Source organism: Cryptotermes secundus, unplaced genomic scaffold, assembly GCF_002891405.2.
Source record: "Cryptotermes secundus unplaced genomic scaffold, Csec_1.0 scaffold194, whole genome shotgun sequence".
Lineage (NCBI taxonomy): Eukaryota > Metazoa > Arthropoda > Insecta > Blattodea > Kalotermitidae > Cryptotermes > Cryptotermes secundus.
Window position 1 is genome coordinate 9987 of NW_019738957.1, and position 18200 is coordinate 28186.

The window sequence follows — 18200 nt, forward strand, 5'->3', positions numbered from 1 at the left end:
CCAGATGTGTTAAGAAAATTACATATGAGTGCCCATTAGCCTGTACACTTCTTTGTTATAATGAGGTTATGTACCAGCAAAAGACATTTATGTCAAACTTACAGAAGCATTTCATCCCACCAGTGATAGTATCAAAGAACACGAGACATACTTAAGTAAAACATATGGAAAATTGCAAGAGTACTTAATTCATAATGTGTGCTATTCTTATCAGAAGCATTGCAGAGATTGATATATTCTTGTATTACCATATATATTTTTGTATTGATCATATGTTTTTATGTTTTGTGCTAACTATTCTAAATATGTGGGTGCAAGTAATATCTGGAAAACTTCAGCTATCAGACCTAGTAGTTCATGCAATAATTACTTTTTGCTGTATCTTGTTGGTGGTAAAATGAACTATGTACAATCAATACTGCCATGAGAAAGTATGATATTTACCTAAATACAAGATATACCCAAATCTCAATTTGCTTATTAATTCCAAGACATGACAAATAAAAGAGGAAAAATATTTCTTTAACAGAATTGTAATCTCAATTGTTTGGTGTACTTTCTATTCAGAATAGTTTGAATCAAGGACATGAATATTGTCTTTGCTTTTCAACTTTGTTTTAGAGTGGGTCATAAGAATGGACCAAGGAAGTGAAGGAACTGAAACTATATCAGACACATTGGCTTCTGGGAAATGCTGTTGATAATAGTTTGTTTAGCAAAAATATAAGAATCACAAAAAAAAAACAAATACACCCTTCTTAACACTAGTAAGGAGGCTGGTCCAGAGGTACATGCAAACAGAACTAAATATTTGGAATTACTGAGACTTTATCCACCATCGGCTATTCAAAAAACTAAGAACACAATGTTTAAGACAACTGGATCTGTTTCTGTCAGGACAAAGCAATATCAATATGTATTTTCTTTAATGAAAGTTATAAGTTTGTGAAGGGCATGTTACACTATCCAACAAAGATGTTCTCAGCAGCAAGAATCATGGCATCACTGTGAAGATGGGCATCGGGCAAGGCTATGTTATTATCTCACGTGCACACACATCTGAGCATAAGATCTCCACATACTAAATAACCCATGGATAATGGAAACTCAATCATGTTGTACAGAACAGGTGTATACATATAAATCATGTATAATCAAAACAGTATTAAACAATGGATTACTGCTTTTAAAGTAATAAAAGTGACTCATACAGTAAGCAAATGGGCCACACAGTGTTAACAAAAAATAAAATCAATCCATATCTGTTGTTCTGTTATTCTGATGACCTAAACAGATGACAAATTACCAGCTCTTTATAACCTTTGCTTCTCTTTTCTAATAAAAAAATTATCAAAGATACATCTTTAAGCCTCAGTTTGTCAAAGAGAAGGAAAAATGGGTTTTAAGTTGTGTGGAAATAACGGATACTGTTTTATTTATGCTTGTAGGAAATACCATTTAACAATTATTAAAGCAGTCGTGCCAGTGCAGAAGCGGTACAAAAATAATCATATGCCATCGTGTTCTGGAGAACATTATTTATTAGTACATGTGACTGTACAGGTAGACATATGGTACATCTTTCTCAGATATGACATCCCATAACAATTATGGATATTAATTAATCTTCTCATAATCTGGAACATGGAACATTTGCAGCATTTGTAAAGACCTTAAACACTATGTACATCATAATTCTGAAAATGACTGTACTTTACTTACTTTTTTTATCTGTTAATAGATGTAAAATAGACTATCGTAATAACCTTCCATCTACTGACATAAGGCCTTATTTTCACAGCCCCACTACAGCATTGACATTTATTTCACAACCATCTTCACATCTTTGCTTTCAAATGTAATATCACGTATGTCCAGAATTCACATTAAAGGCACATCAAGACTGGGCCATGACAATAAGGACCTATTAAAATGAGTATTCATACAACATTACATTACAAGTAGATGACGTCCATGTAAATATACATTTATTCCAGAAAATATACTTTCAAGTATATTTAAATATGTATACAAATAACTGATCATAATATGGGCTACATTAATAATTTAAATATAGATAATTTGTGTTATGAAACCAGAGTCCTTTCAATTCCTGTGGAGGCTCTATTTTCAATTTACACATACATACAGACAAACACACACACACACACACAAATACATGCATTCACACTGTATAGTTATAAATCCCTCAATTTGCCCATATGAACAAGGCAATAAATAGAGATATTTAAACAATAAAGTTAACCAAAAATTATCAGATACCAGTTACACAGCAGCACTGCATTATTATTAACCAGAAACTATCACATACTGGTTACACAGCAACACTGCACTATTATTAACACACTGGCTCACACAGATGTCAAATTGTCAGTTTCAGTTTCTTTCCATTACACAAAGCCAGAATAGATGGCACAATGGGAAGCATTCCACAAAAAAAATGGAGAACAAGCTTTCCTATCAACTTAAATAAAAAAATAATATGCTTGCCCCCAAGCTTCTGTAACAAGCCATTCTACTCAGAATTCTGAAACATTAAAACTAATTTAGAAGATAAATATGAACACTAGTAAGCCAATGGGTCACCTGTTTCATACATTCAGCGGGTTGTTACTAGTCAATTCTAAAGGGCTCTGACGATGGTGTATAACACTCAGGGTTAATGAATTTTTAGGCTTTGCCCAATCCACTTTTAAAGTTCTAAGAAACAGAACATTTCAGAAAACTGAATCTCTTTTCAACCTGAGGTGAAAGGGTATTTGGCACCTACTCTATGGGGTCCATTAGGAAGAGCTAACCTCAATCACTGGACACATAAGTTAATATAACTACACCTGTAGATGTATCCAAGATCAGATTTTGTCAACCAGACAGTTCTTCAAAGGCAGAGGCTGTCCAGAAAAAGAGAAAACCCCTCTTAGCTCTGTGTTTATTTCCTATGTGAAGGGCACTTCTGAAGATTTCTAACATACAAGGAATTGTCACAACATTGAGACTATCTTCAAAACAAAGTACATTCTTAGGAATTCACACATATAGAACCAGACTAGAAAGAAATCCAAAACAAACAGCATGTTGCATCTTTAGCATTCCCTATGAATGTGGCAAAAGGTATGCTGGTGAAACGAGCATCTCTGCAAACATAGGCTCAATCTCAGACATCTTCATGAAAAATCAAAATTGGCCCAACATGCTTATGCAGGAAGTCTTAGTGTAGGCTTGGATGAAGCCAGGATATCTGAAATCCGAAGTAACAGAAGGTATAAGAAATACCACAAATCAGCCCTTAACACCCTATTTGGAAATCTCCCCCATACCAGCAAGGAGGCTGGCAACCTGTAGGGATGGTCAGTATGATATGACAAACTCCTTGTGGGCATCTACCTGATTTTCATTTCGATGCTCAATTTTTGTTCCACAGATGGTGCTGGTGGAAGGCAGGTGTTGTATAAACTTTGATTTTCTTCCACATTGATGTGTCTAGATTTAGCTGTTGGTTTGGTTTGATGAATTTATTTTCTACTTTTCCATCTTAGTTTTGGGTCTTCATGTGCACTTCCAGAATTTTCAATGTGTATTTTCCTATTATCTCCCTTTGAAAAAAGCCAATCTGAAATGGTTACATAGGTATAGTTATACCAATTCTGGTGTCCCACAAAGTAGGTGCCTCGCACCCTTCCACCTGAGGATGAAAATAGATCCAATTTCTGAAACACTGTTTTTTAGAACATTACATAACTGACAAAATCCAAAAACTCAGTAAACTGGGGTTGTTGCTACTTTACTCTACAGCTTATATTTATATCACAGAGTAATGATATTATTTCACACACAGGATTCAATTCAAACTCGACATTCCATTGCACATGCAAGCACATCAACACACATATTCCAGTCCTACTGTGCGCAAAATTTTTGGAATGTTACAAAGTCATTGTTTGTATTCTTACTGTCATGGATTCGATGTTACTTCCCCATCTTATAAGACTAATGTGATAGGAGGGAAGTGGCAGGAAGGCAAGGCAGACTGGAAAAATAAATTGCTTTACATGAAGCTCCCACCTCCCATTAGAAGTTTCAGTAATCTTTGGTATGGTCATTTTATGAATAATCATTATATGGCATAAAGTGATGCCATAAGAACTACATCTTCCTGTAGTGCTCCTGCACTAAACAAAATTCATTGCAGCTTTTTAACACACAGAAGAGAGTAATAAAATGAAGCAAATCATTCTTCTTATGTATTTTAATATAGTACAACCCAGAAGTCTGACAACGCCTTGAATGAAATTTTCATGTACTGCAGAAACAATAAACGTAATGGATGCCAGGATTTTGATCTCTAGTTCCGAAATGAAATTCTTGCAGTATGTGTTAACAATAATTTATTTCAGCAAAAATGACAGAAAAAGCTTCTTTTTATGAAACTCTGAGCTGTGCAAAATAACAGTACTAAAAATATATAGGGGAAAGGGTTGTACCTTGGACCACCTTGGACCACCTTGTACTATGGCCCAGAAATAGCATTTGTGATTATCGGTGATGGGAAATTTTAGAAAAGAAATTATTTACGTTTATCAACCTGCATGAAACAGCTGATTATAAGCATACAGTCTTCTGGGTTCTAATACCATGTAGTTTTCAAAGAGCCATCACTGAACTACACAGCGTTACAACCCAGAAGACCATACTGTTCATATACACAATCATCAGAGCCTCAACTCCCAACATACATGCTGATAATTGTACCAAAGTTTCTGTTTAAAGTTGGCTAACTAATTATTTTCAAGTTTCTTTCGGTATAGTTTGCTTGCAGACTAAAGCCACCGAGCTAGTTATTATTAAGTGGCAACACATTTTACACCACCTGAAGGTATAAAGCTACAAAACAGTGCACTGTTTTTTGCCACCATATTAAACGTGAATATTATAACTGACTTGAACTTTGGCATGTCCTGTACCTTTCAAAAATTACTGACGCTTATTAGAGATCGGGATACATGCTTTCATTGCTTTCATGTTAATCTTTTTTAGATGCGACAAAGTATAGAAGTTGTAAAGAGACCAATACTGTCTCCAGAACAAGAAAAGAGATTTAATGATGCAACTGAAGCTGTGCAGCAAGGGTTGGCACTGCATACCGTTTCCAGGAATTGTAATGTTACACTGAATTGCTAAATATAATGGTACATACAGATCCATACTTAACTGTGCCATTTATGATGCAAACTCCACCAAGAATGTACGTGGATTCCCTCGACATGATCCCTTGCATCAAGTTCATTACTATGAAGTAGAAATTCATAAGAAAATTCCTGGTTTTAGGCTTTCAAAGTGGTTAATTATTAATTTTAATTCTGTTCTTGGGCTGTTGCACTGTGATATAAATGCAATGTTGCCAATGTTTTAGAGAATCATATTCATCCTTTGAATTCCCCATGGAAGATTCTCATGACACAAAATTGTAAGATACGATGAAGAGGACTAATAACCTTCTTGAGCAAAATGAGGAAGGTATTCTTAAGGTGACCTTTGGCTAACACAACTACAAGGAAAACTGGCAGTGCACCATTATGTTGCAGAATTAATTCAGGTAACACAGACAATAAAGTAGTAGTGAAGTACATGAATAGACATATTGTGAATGACAAGTTCATAAGAAATTCAGAAGTGCATACCATCAATAAAGAAGATACAATTTCAGAGTTGCCTCCTCCAGAGGTTAGGTAATCAGAAAAAAAACAGAAATTATATGTTAAAATGGAGCATTTTCACGCATACTAAAAAAACAGGTGAAGTTTCATGTTCATATCACTGTCAGTTTCTTAGTTCTTAAACTCTGAATAGTATTGTGATGTATATACCCATTTTTAGGTAACGGGTCGGTAAACACACTCCCGCAACATGCAACAGCAGAAGGACATCCATTACTAGGTAATGGACAAGTAAACATGCATTCTTGACAACAGACGACAGTGTTCTTTGCGGTGTCCATGCCAAGAAGTTATAAGAGGACACAGTCAGAAGACGGGTCACAGTACAAAGGAGTATAGTCAAGGGAACTGGGTCGACTTCTGGATATGGCAGTCAAAGGTGATTGAGAAGAAATGGCAAGAAATGAATTAGACTGTGCCAAGAAGCCTTTACTTGTGATTTAAGCTCCAGTGAGACTGTAATAAATTCACTGCCAGGAGACGACTAGTGAAAACAGGAATCTAGTGAGTGAGGAACGGTGAACTGTAACAAGTGTATAACAGCGATAGCGCTGTAATTCCCTGTAATCCCAAACTGTGTGAATGTATAAGGTGTCAATCCAATCATCCAATCCAAAACCATGTCTATACTAATCACCCCAACAAATGACAATATGAATGTAGTAATATAAGCCTGTGTTTAATTTTTACAAAATGAAAGTGTATTACATTTCCATACCTCATTAATGAATTTGTCCTATTTGCTGTGAATAAAAACTGATTCAGTGCTGTGCAAGTTAAATAAATATGTTTCTTTTTCATAATATCCCACTCCTTTATCCAGTGGTCCAAGGTATAACAACATCCTAGTGGCCCATTGTACAAGAAAAAATGTAGTCTTGAACATTGGAGCATAATTACATTTTATTTCTTTATGAGAAAACCGCTCACATAAGAAATCATTAAATGGTTATCATCTTCTCCTTAGTGGCACAAACAGTTTACAAAATTCTGCCAAAGCCTACAGTTTCAGAATTTGAAACTAAGCGAATTTTGTCAAAATCAAGATCCAAGGTACAAGCCCACATTCATATATACACTATATACACAGGTACATACCCTTTTCTGGAGGGTAATACTAATGCCTTATTCTTTGTGACTTACCCCACAGTGCCCATTATCCCCATAAAAAAGAATCTTTCTTACATTACATGGGAAAGTACAAACTTCATGAAGTTTGATGCAATATTTTCAAAGCAAAAACAATTTCATGGGAATGACTAGGAGGAAACTAGGGTCACAAAGGGACACAATCTGATATTTCTTTCCCCCTTCATTCTTGCTTCTTTGTGTCAATTTTAAGTCGTTTGCTGAATTCTTCTTGCTGCTTTTCCTTCCATTCTGGTTTTGCCTTCATACGTTTCAACTGCCCATCCCTGAACATAAAAGACAAAATTGCTTGAAAACCTCAGAAGCTTATTTCCTAAGAACATCACAAAATTACAACTGCAGCTCAATAAGGTGATGAGTGCAGTTGAATACCAGTGAGAGTAGTTGGTTGAGGGGCTATGCTACAAGCCGGAAGGTCACAGGTTCAAGTCCCGATGAGGTCATCGGATATTTTCAGCCGACCTAATCCTTCCAACCGCACTAGGACCTGGGGTTTACTGAGCCTCTTAACAGAAATGAGTACCAGGAATTAATTAAATAATTTTCTTGAGTAAAGCGCGGCCAGCGCGTAAGGCTGACAATCTTACCGCCATCTGTGAGCCGATTGTCTAGATAGTGTGGGACCCTCAGCGTCTCACGACCCCATGGGCCTTCACAGCCTGGTACAGAGATAGCTTTACTTTTCTTTTTCTTTTTTTTTTTCCTGGCACGGGTAATTTATTGATTCATTCCCATCATTGTCATCACAATCCTAATCACCATCCCATCTCACTGTAACTGTTATAAATCCTAATTCCATCACTATAATCATGCCCATCACCACCTGCCTATACAGAGTGTCCCAGGAGGAATGTGCCAGACTTCGGGAGGGTGTTCCTTATGTTAAAGTATGCCGATATAACCCAAAACACCTATGTCCAAAGTTACGGAGATAATGGCCAGAGAAGTGTGAAACTTTGACAGGTGTTACACACTTGTTGATTACCAAATACATATTAAAACTGGCAGGAATATGTGGTTTCTGTAATGTTAAAAATGTACGTAACATCAAACTAACTTGTGAGTGACATGAAGCCATTAAACTGAACTATAAAAAACTCGCACGCCATGTCAAAGTTGTCGTTAGGTTCCAAGCACTATACATGACACATGAATGGCAAGCACTGACGTGACTGCGCGTTCTGGTATGCGAGTGTGTGGGGCTAACGTGAGCTGTCATCACCACACTCAAGGACAAATATCGATAAGACTAGTCAGCTGACAGGTAAAGTGCGTGGACCCGCCAGAAGACCACACTTTTCTCGGGCCATTATCTCCGTAACCGTTCAACTTTGGACATAGGTGTTTTGGGTTATATCAGCATACTTTACATAAGGAACACCCTCCCGAAGTCTGGCACATTCCTCCTGGGACACCTGTATATATCACTCCACCATCAACATCATTATAGCCCTGTCTCCCCTCCTCACCCCAACATGTCATTAGTTTATCACCATTACCATCTTTACACTTTCATTCCCCACTCATCAGTATCATCATTCTCACTCCACCACCAATGTTCTTATCTTTTATCCTTCTCATCCACCACTACAGGCAAATTTATCATTCTCACCCCAACCCCATTATCATCCTTATTATATGCATACTCCTGGCTACAGATCCAGAGGTCCCAGGTTCGATTCCGGGCGCTAAAAGATTTTCTGAGAAGTAGTGGGTCTGGAAAGGGGTCCACTCAGCCTCATTAGGATAACTGAGGAGCTATTTCAAGGAAATAACAGCTCCGGCCTAGAAAACTGAGATTAACGGCCATGGGGATCTGTTGCACTGACGTGCAACACCCTCTATCCGCTAAAGTTGGCACTAACTTTGCCAACAAGTGGCGGTTGCTCAGTCGGTATAGTTCACTTGCGAACTACAGGCCACGGAGTTTGTTGTTTGTATACTATCACTGCCAACATTATCTCACCCCTCCAGCATTATCATCTTCATTATCAACATCCCCATGCTGCATCATATTCATTGCATTATCTCCCCATTCCCAAAAAACATTACCATCTCAACCCATGGACCCAATCCTAACCACTTTTGTTATCACCGTCACCCCCAATTCACCCCATGATTCTCATTATTCTCATCCCACACTCACCCTTCCACAATCCACAAAACCAAAAGTGCAGTTATCTTTCAGCAACAGTTCAACTGCTGGGCACAGACTCTGAAGGTGCAATAACTCTAATTAAATTTAAGCCTCCTATAAGTCCAAAGAATTTTAACCTTTATGGGACGGGCCATTTAAATTCCGGTAGTGGCAGCGGGACGGAGTTAATTTAAATGCCCGCCATTGTAGAGTAATAAAAATTGTAATCATGTTACTCAAAATGCTGTGATTTCTACAATTTTTGTGATAAACGAACGAAATAAACGCTACTTTTATCTAGAAAGTATATAGAATCAGATACTGTAATTTACAGATTTTAGAATCTGTAAAAATTGTTACACTGATTCCAAAAAAAAAAAATTTCCCCAATTTTGAGCGTCTGTCTACAAAAATGCATAAAGCTTCTGCACAAAACCTTCCTGCAGTATAAATGCATGCTTCTGACTCATGGTCTGACTATGTGTTATCTGGAGGAGAGAGAATGTTTGTTTTCATTGCACATTCTCCAGTCAGTGGGCTTCTTGCACAGGAGTGTGGGCAGTTCTTATCCTACATTGCCTTATGAAACTCTGTCTGTTTATTCATGGACTATCCACATAGAGGCAGTTCTTGGAATATCATCTCATACCACTTGCTTCCATCCCTTCAGAATAAACTGTGACGCATTCTGAATGGTGTGATTTACGAGCGGCCTCCAAATTTCGACTCCTTCAATGCGAAATGGGAATGGTGTGATTTACAAGCGGCCTCCAAATTTCGACTCCTTCAATGCGAAATGGGACCATGGTGCATAGTTGAAAGTGCAATGTTTTATAAGCGTTATGAATAGAGGACACCACTCACCATCACTGGCTTACTTCCTGCTAATACGAGACTAACATTGCGTGCATGCGCTTCGCGTGGAAAACAGAGTTAATTACGGACAAAGTGCATGAATTGCAATGTCGGACTCTGCATTCAGTGACATGCAACATTCAGTTAGATGACACAGGAGGGAAGACAGTCTACTTATAAAGCTGGTGTCCAAAAATAATGTAAGTAGAACAAGAATTTCTATCTTAAAATTAGATTTTAAAACACTGTGCACACGCGTGGACTGCGCATACCCATACGGTGTCTTTTGGCCACTCGGCTTTACTTTAAAGGTCCCCATACGGTGTCCTTCGGCTCATAAAGGTTAACATCATATTCTAATAAAAAGATCTTAATTACGATGGAGATGTAAAAACCAGTGCATTAACCTTTATCATCTCCAATTAAGAATTTAACAAACAGAGCAAACCATCTGATTTAAACTGGCACAATTAAATAGTACTGAAGAAATATACACACTGAAACATTGATTTTACACGTCTGAAGGGACCATCTAAATAAATATAAAATGGAGTAATGCGTACAATCAGAGAAATTAAACTGATCTAACATAGAGAAGAAGAGGCCGCGCCATAGCTCAAACAGTTAGTCACTGGCTTCCCACCACAGCAGCCCATGTTCGATCCCAGGTCTGGTCAAGTGGGATTTGTGGTGAACAAAGTGGCGCTGGAGTGGGTTTTCTCTGAGTACTTCGGTTTCCTCTGTCAATCTTCATTCCACCAAATTCTCCATCATCACAATCACCCGGGGCAGGTACAATAGGCCAATCAGTGGCCACCGTGCTGAGTGGACCCAGTTGGACTCCACCCCCCACTAAGCGAATTTAATTTTTTAGCATAGAGAAGAATTCTTAGCTTTATACCATAACTTAGGCAAGACATATGAAATATGCATGTTTGAACACTGTAATGCAAGCCCTTTGAAATATGCATGTTTCAACACTGTAACAAAAATACAATAATCAGTCAAATAGAGTCACCTGTTTCTCTTTTCCTTGAGCTCTCAGTCTATATAGTTCACGTCTATCTTTGTTAATGATAATCGTGTTGCAAATGGTAGGATGAGAATATGACAGATGTGGGTAAAAGTAATGATGCCAGTTAACGATGGAGATGGTAAAAATGAAAATGGGGTTATACTAATGATAAAGGTGATGGTAATGGTGTTGATGATAATTACTGGTGACAGTGGTGGTGGTTGTGGTTGTGATGGCAGTGGTGGCTGACAATAAGAAATATGATTATGGTGGTGGGTGGAGATGATAAAGGTGATTATGAAGATGAAGTGTATGTGTGTCATGCTTCTTATATTCTGACCCAGAAGCCAGGGTTACCACCCTTTTATAGTATGGTGAACCTGTTTTCTGGGAATGAGCACCAAAGGGGTGAGCCACATGGATCAAAACCCTAATAACCATACTAAATAAGTTGTTCCTTACAATTTGTATATTATTTGTAAAGGAGAATCTATCTCTGCAACAAGCTGTGGAGGCTAATAAAGTTGTGAGAAGTCAAGGCTGTCATATTTTTCTACATAATCAGCTCATAGACAGCAGTGAGGCTGTCAACCTTATGAGCCAGCCACACTCTACCCCCAGGAAGATTCCTGGTACTCATTTCTGTTAGAAGCTGAGTCGACCCAAGGGCCACAGGGCGGCTAGAAGTATTAGGTCAACTGAAAAATCCAATGACCTCATCAGGAAATGAAGCTGCAACCTTCTGGCTTGTAGCATAGTGCCTCAGCCAACTATACAACCACATGCTCCCTCTTATTTGTAAAATGTATGTATTATTTCAAAATAAAGTACAAAGGTTATTCGGAAACTAAACATAAAAAGTCAAAATAAATATTTGTAAAGAGTTTTTTTTTATTCACTCGTAGCACTTTTACAACACACTTTTATTTACTTTTCAACACAGTCACCATGGATCGCAATGCACTTAGTGAAGCCGGGAACTAGGTTTTTATATTCCAGCACTGCAAAAATCTCCCGCCTGCTCTCTTAGCCATGTCATCACCATGCTTTGAACCTCATCATTGCCTGAAAACGTCTTTCCAGCTTTCAGGTTAGAAAACAAGTGATAGTCGCTTGGTGCAAGGTCTGGGCTGTGTTGTGGATGGGTCAATACTTCCCACTTGAAGGACTGCAACAAATCCTGCATGGCATAAACAGTGTGTGGACAGGCATTATCATGCAGTAAGCAGACTCCTTGTATTAGCATTCCTCTCTGCTTGTTCTGAACAGCCTGATGCAGTTTCTTCAGCATCTCACAGTAAGCAGCAGCATTGATGGTGCCTCCTCGAGGCAAAAAAATGATAGAAGTGGCCCCTTCCTGTCCCAGAAGATGGTTGCCATGATTTTTCAGTTTGATGGTGAAATTTTGACTTTTTTTGTTGGTGGTGAGTGTGTGTGGCACCAGTGCATTGATCGTCACTTATTCTCAGTTGTGTGATGAGATCCCCAGTTTCATCTCCTGTCATAATATGTTCCACAAAGTCATCACCTTGATCCTTGTAATGCGCGAAGAATGCCTGCGCTGGAGCCACTCAAATTTCTTGTGATCATCTGTCAACATTTTCAGCATCCAACATGTGTACAGTTTCCAATAGCCTAATATTTTTGCAACAATTTCATGAAGAACAGTTCTTGACACTTCTGGACATTGTTGATGAAGTTCATCGATGGTTAAACGTCTGTCAGCACAAACGTTTTCATCAATTTTTTGGATGATTTCATCAGTGATAAAGGATGGCCTTCCACTAATTTCATCATGAACTTCTTCCTGCTTCAAATTCTTGACACCATTTTGCCACGTTTTGCCTGTTCATAACATCTTCACCGTAAACAGAAACAAGTCGGCGACAAATTTCAGCAGCAGTTTCTCCTTTCATGTGGAGAAATCTAATTACTGTACAAACCTCACGTCTAGCAGGATTCTGAATTGACACAACATTATTAACACATACTGTGTGCACAACTTTGCCATGACTGTGACTGGTGAACTATGCCCTGTCATATGGTTCCTATCTCACATGGCAGCACTGCTATTCCTGAAGAAAAAAAAAATCCCTTGCATTTTTACTGGACTTGTATCTTTACTTTCCGAATATTCCTCGTACTATGGGCTTTGGTCCATGCGACTCACCCCTCCCCTGTTCACACACAGAAAACAGTCTCACCATACTGTAAAAGGGCAGTACCTCCTGGCTTCTTGGTCAGAACATCAGAGGCACAGGACACACACACATGATATAGGTGCTGAAGATGATAATGGGGTGAGATGGGGTGGTGATGATAAAGATGTGGGGCATGATGATGATGATAGGGTGAGGGTGTTGACGGGGTGAAGAGGATTATAATAATGGTGATGATGCCAGATAATATGCTTAGAGTGAGGTTAATGGTCAGAATCATCTCACCACATGAGGTCCACAAGGCCTCCTTGACGTGCAATTGCACTCTTCACCCTGTTGGCAAAGTCAATTGCACTCTCTCCTTCCTGCTGGTACATGGGCGGCAAGTACCAGACATCGCAGACAATGGCCCAACTTGTCATCATTAAATATAAGTACTGCATCATGGAGTAGCGACTGCTGTTCCAGAAAGCATCACCAAATTTGGGGTCATACTGAAAACAAATAATACAGATTCATGTATTTAGAATGCACCCCCTTAGTCATCAGTAAGGCTTTCCATCGTGGTTACTGGCATGCATGCTACAATGAATTAGATTTTCTACCACCAAAACATGATGTCTGATACAAACCCTTGATCAAGAAATTTTACAAAGTTTCAAAACCTTTCACAGATGAGGCAAGAGGCAAACAAGCATCCAATCTACAGATGACAGTTTCAAAACTTCATCACACACTGTACAACAAACAGGCCTCCATCAATTCTAAATGCATTTCATTTGGCAAAACACACCTAGAGTAAAATTACCAACACATGTATTGTAAATTATTTTACAAAATCAGGATTAATGTGTTGTGAAGTTCAACAGTACCAGGATTTGGACCTCCTGGGGAGCCTGTTGACAAAATGAACATGAGTTTAATGAGTAAGTTGATGTAGCTCATGATAATGAGGAATGTAAGATTAATCTGAACGAATCCCGGTCAGCAAACACCAAACTCATGACACTATCATCATCCTGAGAAGACAGCTGGAGAAAGGTAGAGCAAATTATTGTGACTACAGACTGTAATATGGTATTGAAAACACTCTCAACAGGCTCAATAGGTCCTTCTACCTGTTTCAAACTTCAGTTCCCTAAGTCTTGGTCTGCAGACCAATCTGCATCAATACAAACAGAAATTAAATTCATGGAGCAACTTTTAGTGTGGATGCCCAATACTAAATATTATTAAAGATACGACATAAGGATGACAAATCCTGAACAGTTTTAATATTTTTAATATTTAAAATTTATCAATATATATGATGAATATATATTTTAGTTATTTTAGTATAAAGACAACAGGGCATGCAATGAAGTAGTTCGACGTACATCGAAAAGCACCTGAAGATGGCACGTTTGTGCTGAAACATGTAGTGCAAGAGAGAAGAGTAAGGTGAATAAATGTATGCACTGTAAGACGGTCAGAATAAATCATGGACATTATTAAAATCCATTAGTAGTGTCAGTGATAAAACATCTATATGGACAGATAAGTCCATCATATCCCACCATGCGCTTACTAGATTCATATGATACAAGTAACACCTAAAATGACATTCCCCTAATTGAAAAAAATAACTGACATATCAGCCATCACTAACCTTGATTGCCACTGGATAAATTACACTTCCCACTTCAAAACTGCCTTTCTTGAACTGCATAACAGATGTGTTGTTGATACAAGTGCCTTCAGGGAAGATGAGAATTGGAGGGTTTCTTGGGTCAGACACATGCTGCCGCAGCCTCTTTGCTACTGCCTCTCTGTCTTTAACTTCAGATCTTTCAAACCAAATGTGTGGGGATGCTCTTGCTAGTGCCCTCTGCAGGATTCCAAGAAACCCACCATGCCGCTGACCAATCTGTAGAACAATCATAGATGATCATTTCTGTCTTCTCATGAACCGTTTCTACATTTGATGTAAATTTATACATTCACCCAGAGTGATCTGAATTAGAGAAGAAATGTTGTTGCCAATATACTGTTTACAGGAGAACCTCACTGTTACTGTAGAGATGTACTGACCTCAAGCATTCACTTGTTTTTGTGCCACCAAGACCGTCAACACAGCCACTCTGCTTATCATACACACTACAGAATAACATACAGTGATCAGGAGTTTGTGGGTTGAAAGTGTCAGAAGTAACAGAAATTCAGTGAAGACTGACAGCCCAGTAAGGTGACAGTGTTTTGCCATAGGAGAACATTTTAGACACAGAGTGATATGTTTAAATGTGGCCAAACAAGTGTCTCTGATACAGAAGATTCACAAAACTCATTCACATTTATGAATGAAGGAAACACTGAACAAGTTTTTGCAGTGATTCTTGACAAAAGAAGGGTGAAATGGCACACTAGCAGGCAATCAACCACATTTCTAACTATAAAATCATCCACCACACACTTCACTCCTATGTGTCTATGCAAGATGGATTCCCTAACAGCTTACTGCACAACACAGGCATAACCATCTGGACATCTGTAACCACCTTTTGCACTGATTATCATAAAAGTGACACCATTCTAAATTGCACGGTCACTAGTAAAAATAAAGCTATCCCTGTAACAGCACGTGAAGGCCCATAGGGTTCTGAGGCATTGAGGGTCCCACATTATCTAGACAATCAGCTCAAAGAGGGCGGTAAGGTTGTCAGCCTTACGCACCGGACTCGCTCTACTCCCCAGGAAAATTATTTAATTAATTCCTGGTACTCATTTCTGTTAGAGGCTGAGTCAACCCCAGGGCCATAGTGGGGCTGGAAGGATTAGGTCAATTGAAAAAAATCCAAATACCTCATCGGGACTTGAACCCGCGACCTTCCGACTTGTAGCATATTGCCTCAACCAACTACGCTACCGCATGGCCCTGCACTGTCACAAGTGACAAAACAAAATCTACCATTATGAGCTGGAGAACTAATAACAAGATATACAAAGGAAAAACCTGACATCCCCTCTCAAGATTTCCTAGGATTCTCAAGGACCAATCCTTGAACATTAAGAGGAAAGGAGTGTGGCAATACACAGTTCAAGTAACAGTGTGATGCTGTGTGACAAGTTGAAGCCAGCACATAAGTAATATATAAGCAAAATTAGAATTGAACTCCAACAAGTGCAACAGTATCTTTTAATAACAAAATAAAGTAAGATTTGAGGCTTTCACGGCGGTGACTATGAAGAAAGCAGTCTTCTGGGATTTGGCACCGTGTATATGTGGTGTTAACCGACGTTTCGGAGGAACGTATCGCCTCCATCTCTTTGCTTGCAGATTTCTTATATATTTTTTCTTCTACCCTGAAGATAGAGGCGATACGTTCCTCCGAAACGTCGGTTAACACCACATATACACGGTGCCAAATCCCAGAAGACTGCTTTCTTCACAAAATAAAGTGTTTACATATTTAGGAAAATGATGGCCATCATAAGAAGGCAATCATCAATGACTGAAACACATAATGACTTATTTTATTATTAAAAAACACTGTTGTACTTAATGGAATTCAATTCTAATTTTACTTATGTTATAGAGTGCAATGGCTGAAGACAATGTCTGTCATAAAAATGAAGCCATCAACTTGCATTAAACACCAAGTTAATGTACTGTTGGATGCCAATGCCTATTCCCATAATGGTGTAGCACTCCAGAAGCTCTGGTATGTGAGTCTGGAACATCCACCACACAGCTCTGACTTTGCCACATAAGGCTATCATTTGTTTGGACCCCTCAAAAATGTTTTGAAAGACCACCATATTGCCACAAGCTGAAGGGGGCAGTACATATGTGGTTTATCATCCAGCCAAAAACATTTTTTCTCTGAAGGAATACAAAAGTCTGCTCAGTGCTGGATCAGATGTGTTGAAAAGCAGAGGGGCTATGTTGAAAAAGATGCGCTTGCAAGATCTGTATTGTTATTCTGTTAATTTTAATAAACACACTTTTTTTATTGCTAGTGGGGTGGGACTAGGTCCCTTGTACTGCAGCCACTTCTGGCCTATTGTACTAGCCCCAGATGATAGGCGAGGGTGATTGTGGAGCAATTGGTGGAATGAAGATTGGCAGGGGAAACCGAAGTACTCGGAGAAAACCTGCCCCAGTGCCACTTTGTCCACCACAAATCCCACTTGACCAGATCCGGGATCTAACCCGGGCTGCCGCGGTGGGAAGCCAGTGACTAACCGCTTGAGCTATGGCACGGCCCAATAAATACACTTAGATACTATCTGACTTATCCTTATCATCAAGTTGTCAAAAAAGCCACAAAGACAAATCTACCTGAACAATAAAACATCAGAATGCTAAAACTATCCCAAAAACTGAGTAATTTCCACAAACATTACTGAAAATATTCAAACAAAAGCAAACATAATTTGCATTCAGACAAGAATTTTCAACGGTACTCTACCACCAGAGAACATAAAGCTGACATATACCTGTACTCACTGAAATACTGCAAATACAAACATCCCTTGTTCAATGTTAGAACCCTCTATTTAGTAAATGAAGATGTGTAGGCAACTTCCTATATGCTGCAGTACTGAAATAGCCGTACACATACACACAATTTATTACCTCTACCACATGCTCAATTTACAAAATGACCACATTGACAAAAGACATCCTCCACTCCACTATGAAAGCTCACACATGCAACAAGTCTTCTTATGGCTGCATACGCATCACCTTACTCATATGGCTTTACTTAACTACAAGGGTTTGATAAAAAGTAGTGGCAACACTGTTGTAACATGAAAGATGTGCATCAGGTGGCACTAGCGCCATCTGTAGCTGATAGCAGAAGTTCAGTTGAAGTAGTGCAGTGAGTGGCTCTGGTTGTGTTTCATTGAGTTGCATTGTGCATCGTCTTGAAGTTCAGGAGCCCAGTTCAAGCACCCTAACAACATGTTTACGAAACAAGAACAACGCTCCTGGATAAAAATTGAAGTTGCACAAGGTCGTAGTGCACAAAACTGTTATCAGGGACTGTGAGAAGCATGTGGTGATGCTGCTTTGCCATATCGCACAGTGGCACAGTGGGCGATTTGTTCCATGAAGGGAGGGATGCCACTCAGGATAACCCCATGTTGACAACCACACAATTCAGCTT

General features: G+C 38.8%; 1 protein-coding gene across 3 annotated transcripts in view; it reads right to left on the reverse strand.

The window, feature by feature from the left end:
• Positions 1–6279: 6279 nt before the first annotated feature.
• LOC111871380 (glycerol-3-phosphate acyltransferase 4) overlaps positions 6280–18200 on the reverse strand; it is a 70860-nt gene continuing 58939 nt past the window's right edge. For all 3 annotated transcript variants that reach the window (XM_023864457.2, XM_023864459.2, XM_023864458.2), the window contains 3 exons: positions 14699–14956; positions 13336–13544; positions 6280–7150 (listed from right to left, as the gene is read on the reverse strand). In XM_023864457.2, the coding sequence (XP_023720225.1) occupies positions 7048–7150; positions 13336–13544; positions 14699–14956 (570 nt within the window). In that variant the 3' untranslated portion in view covers positions 6280–7047. The remainder of the gene's footprint in view (positions 7151–13335; positions 13545–14698; positions 14957–18200) is intronic.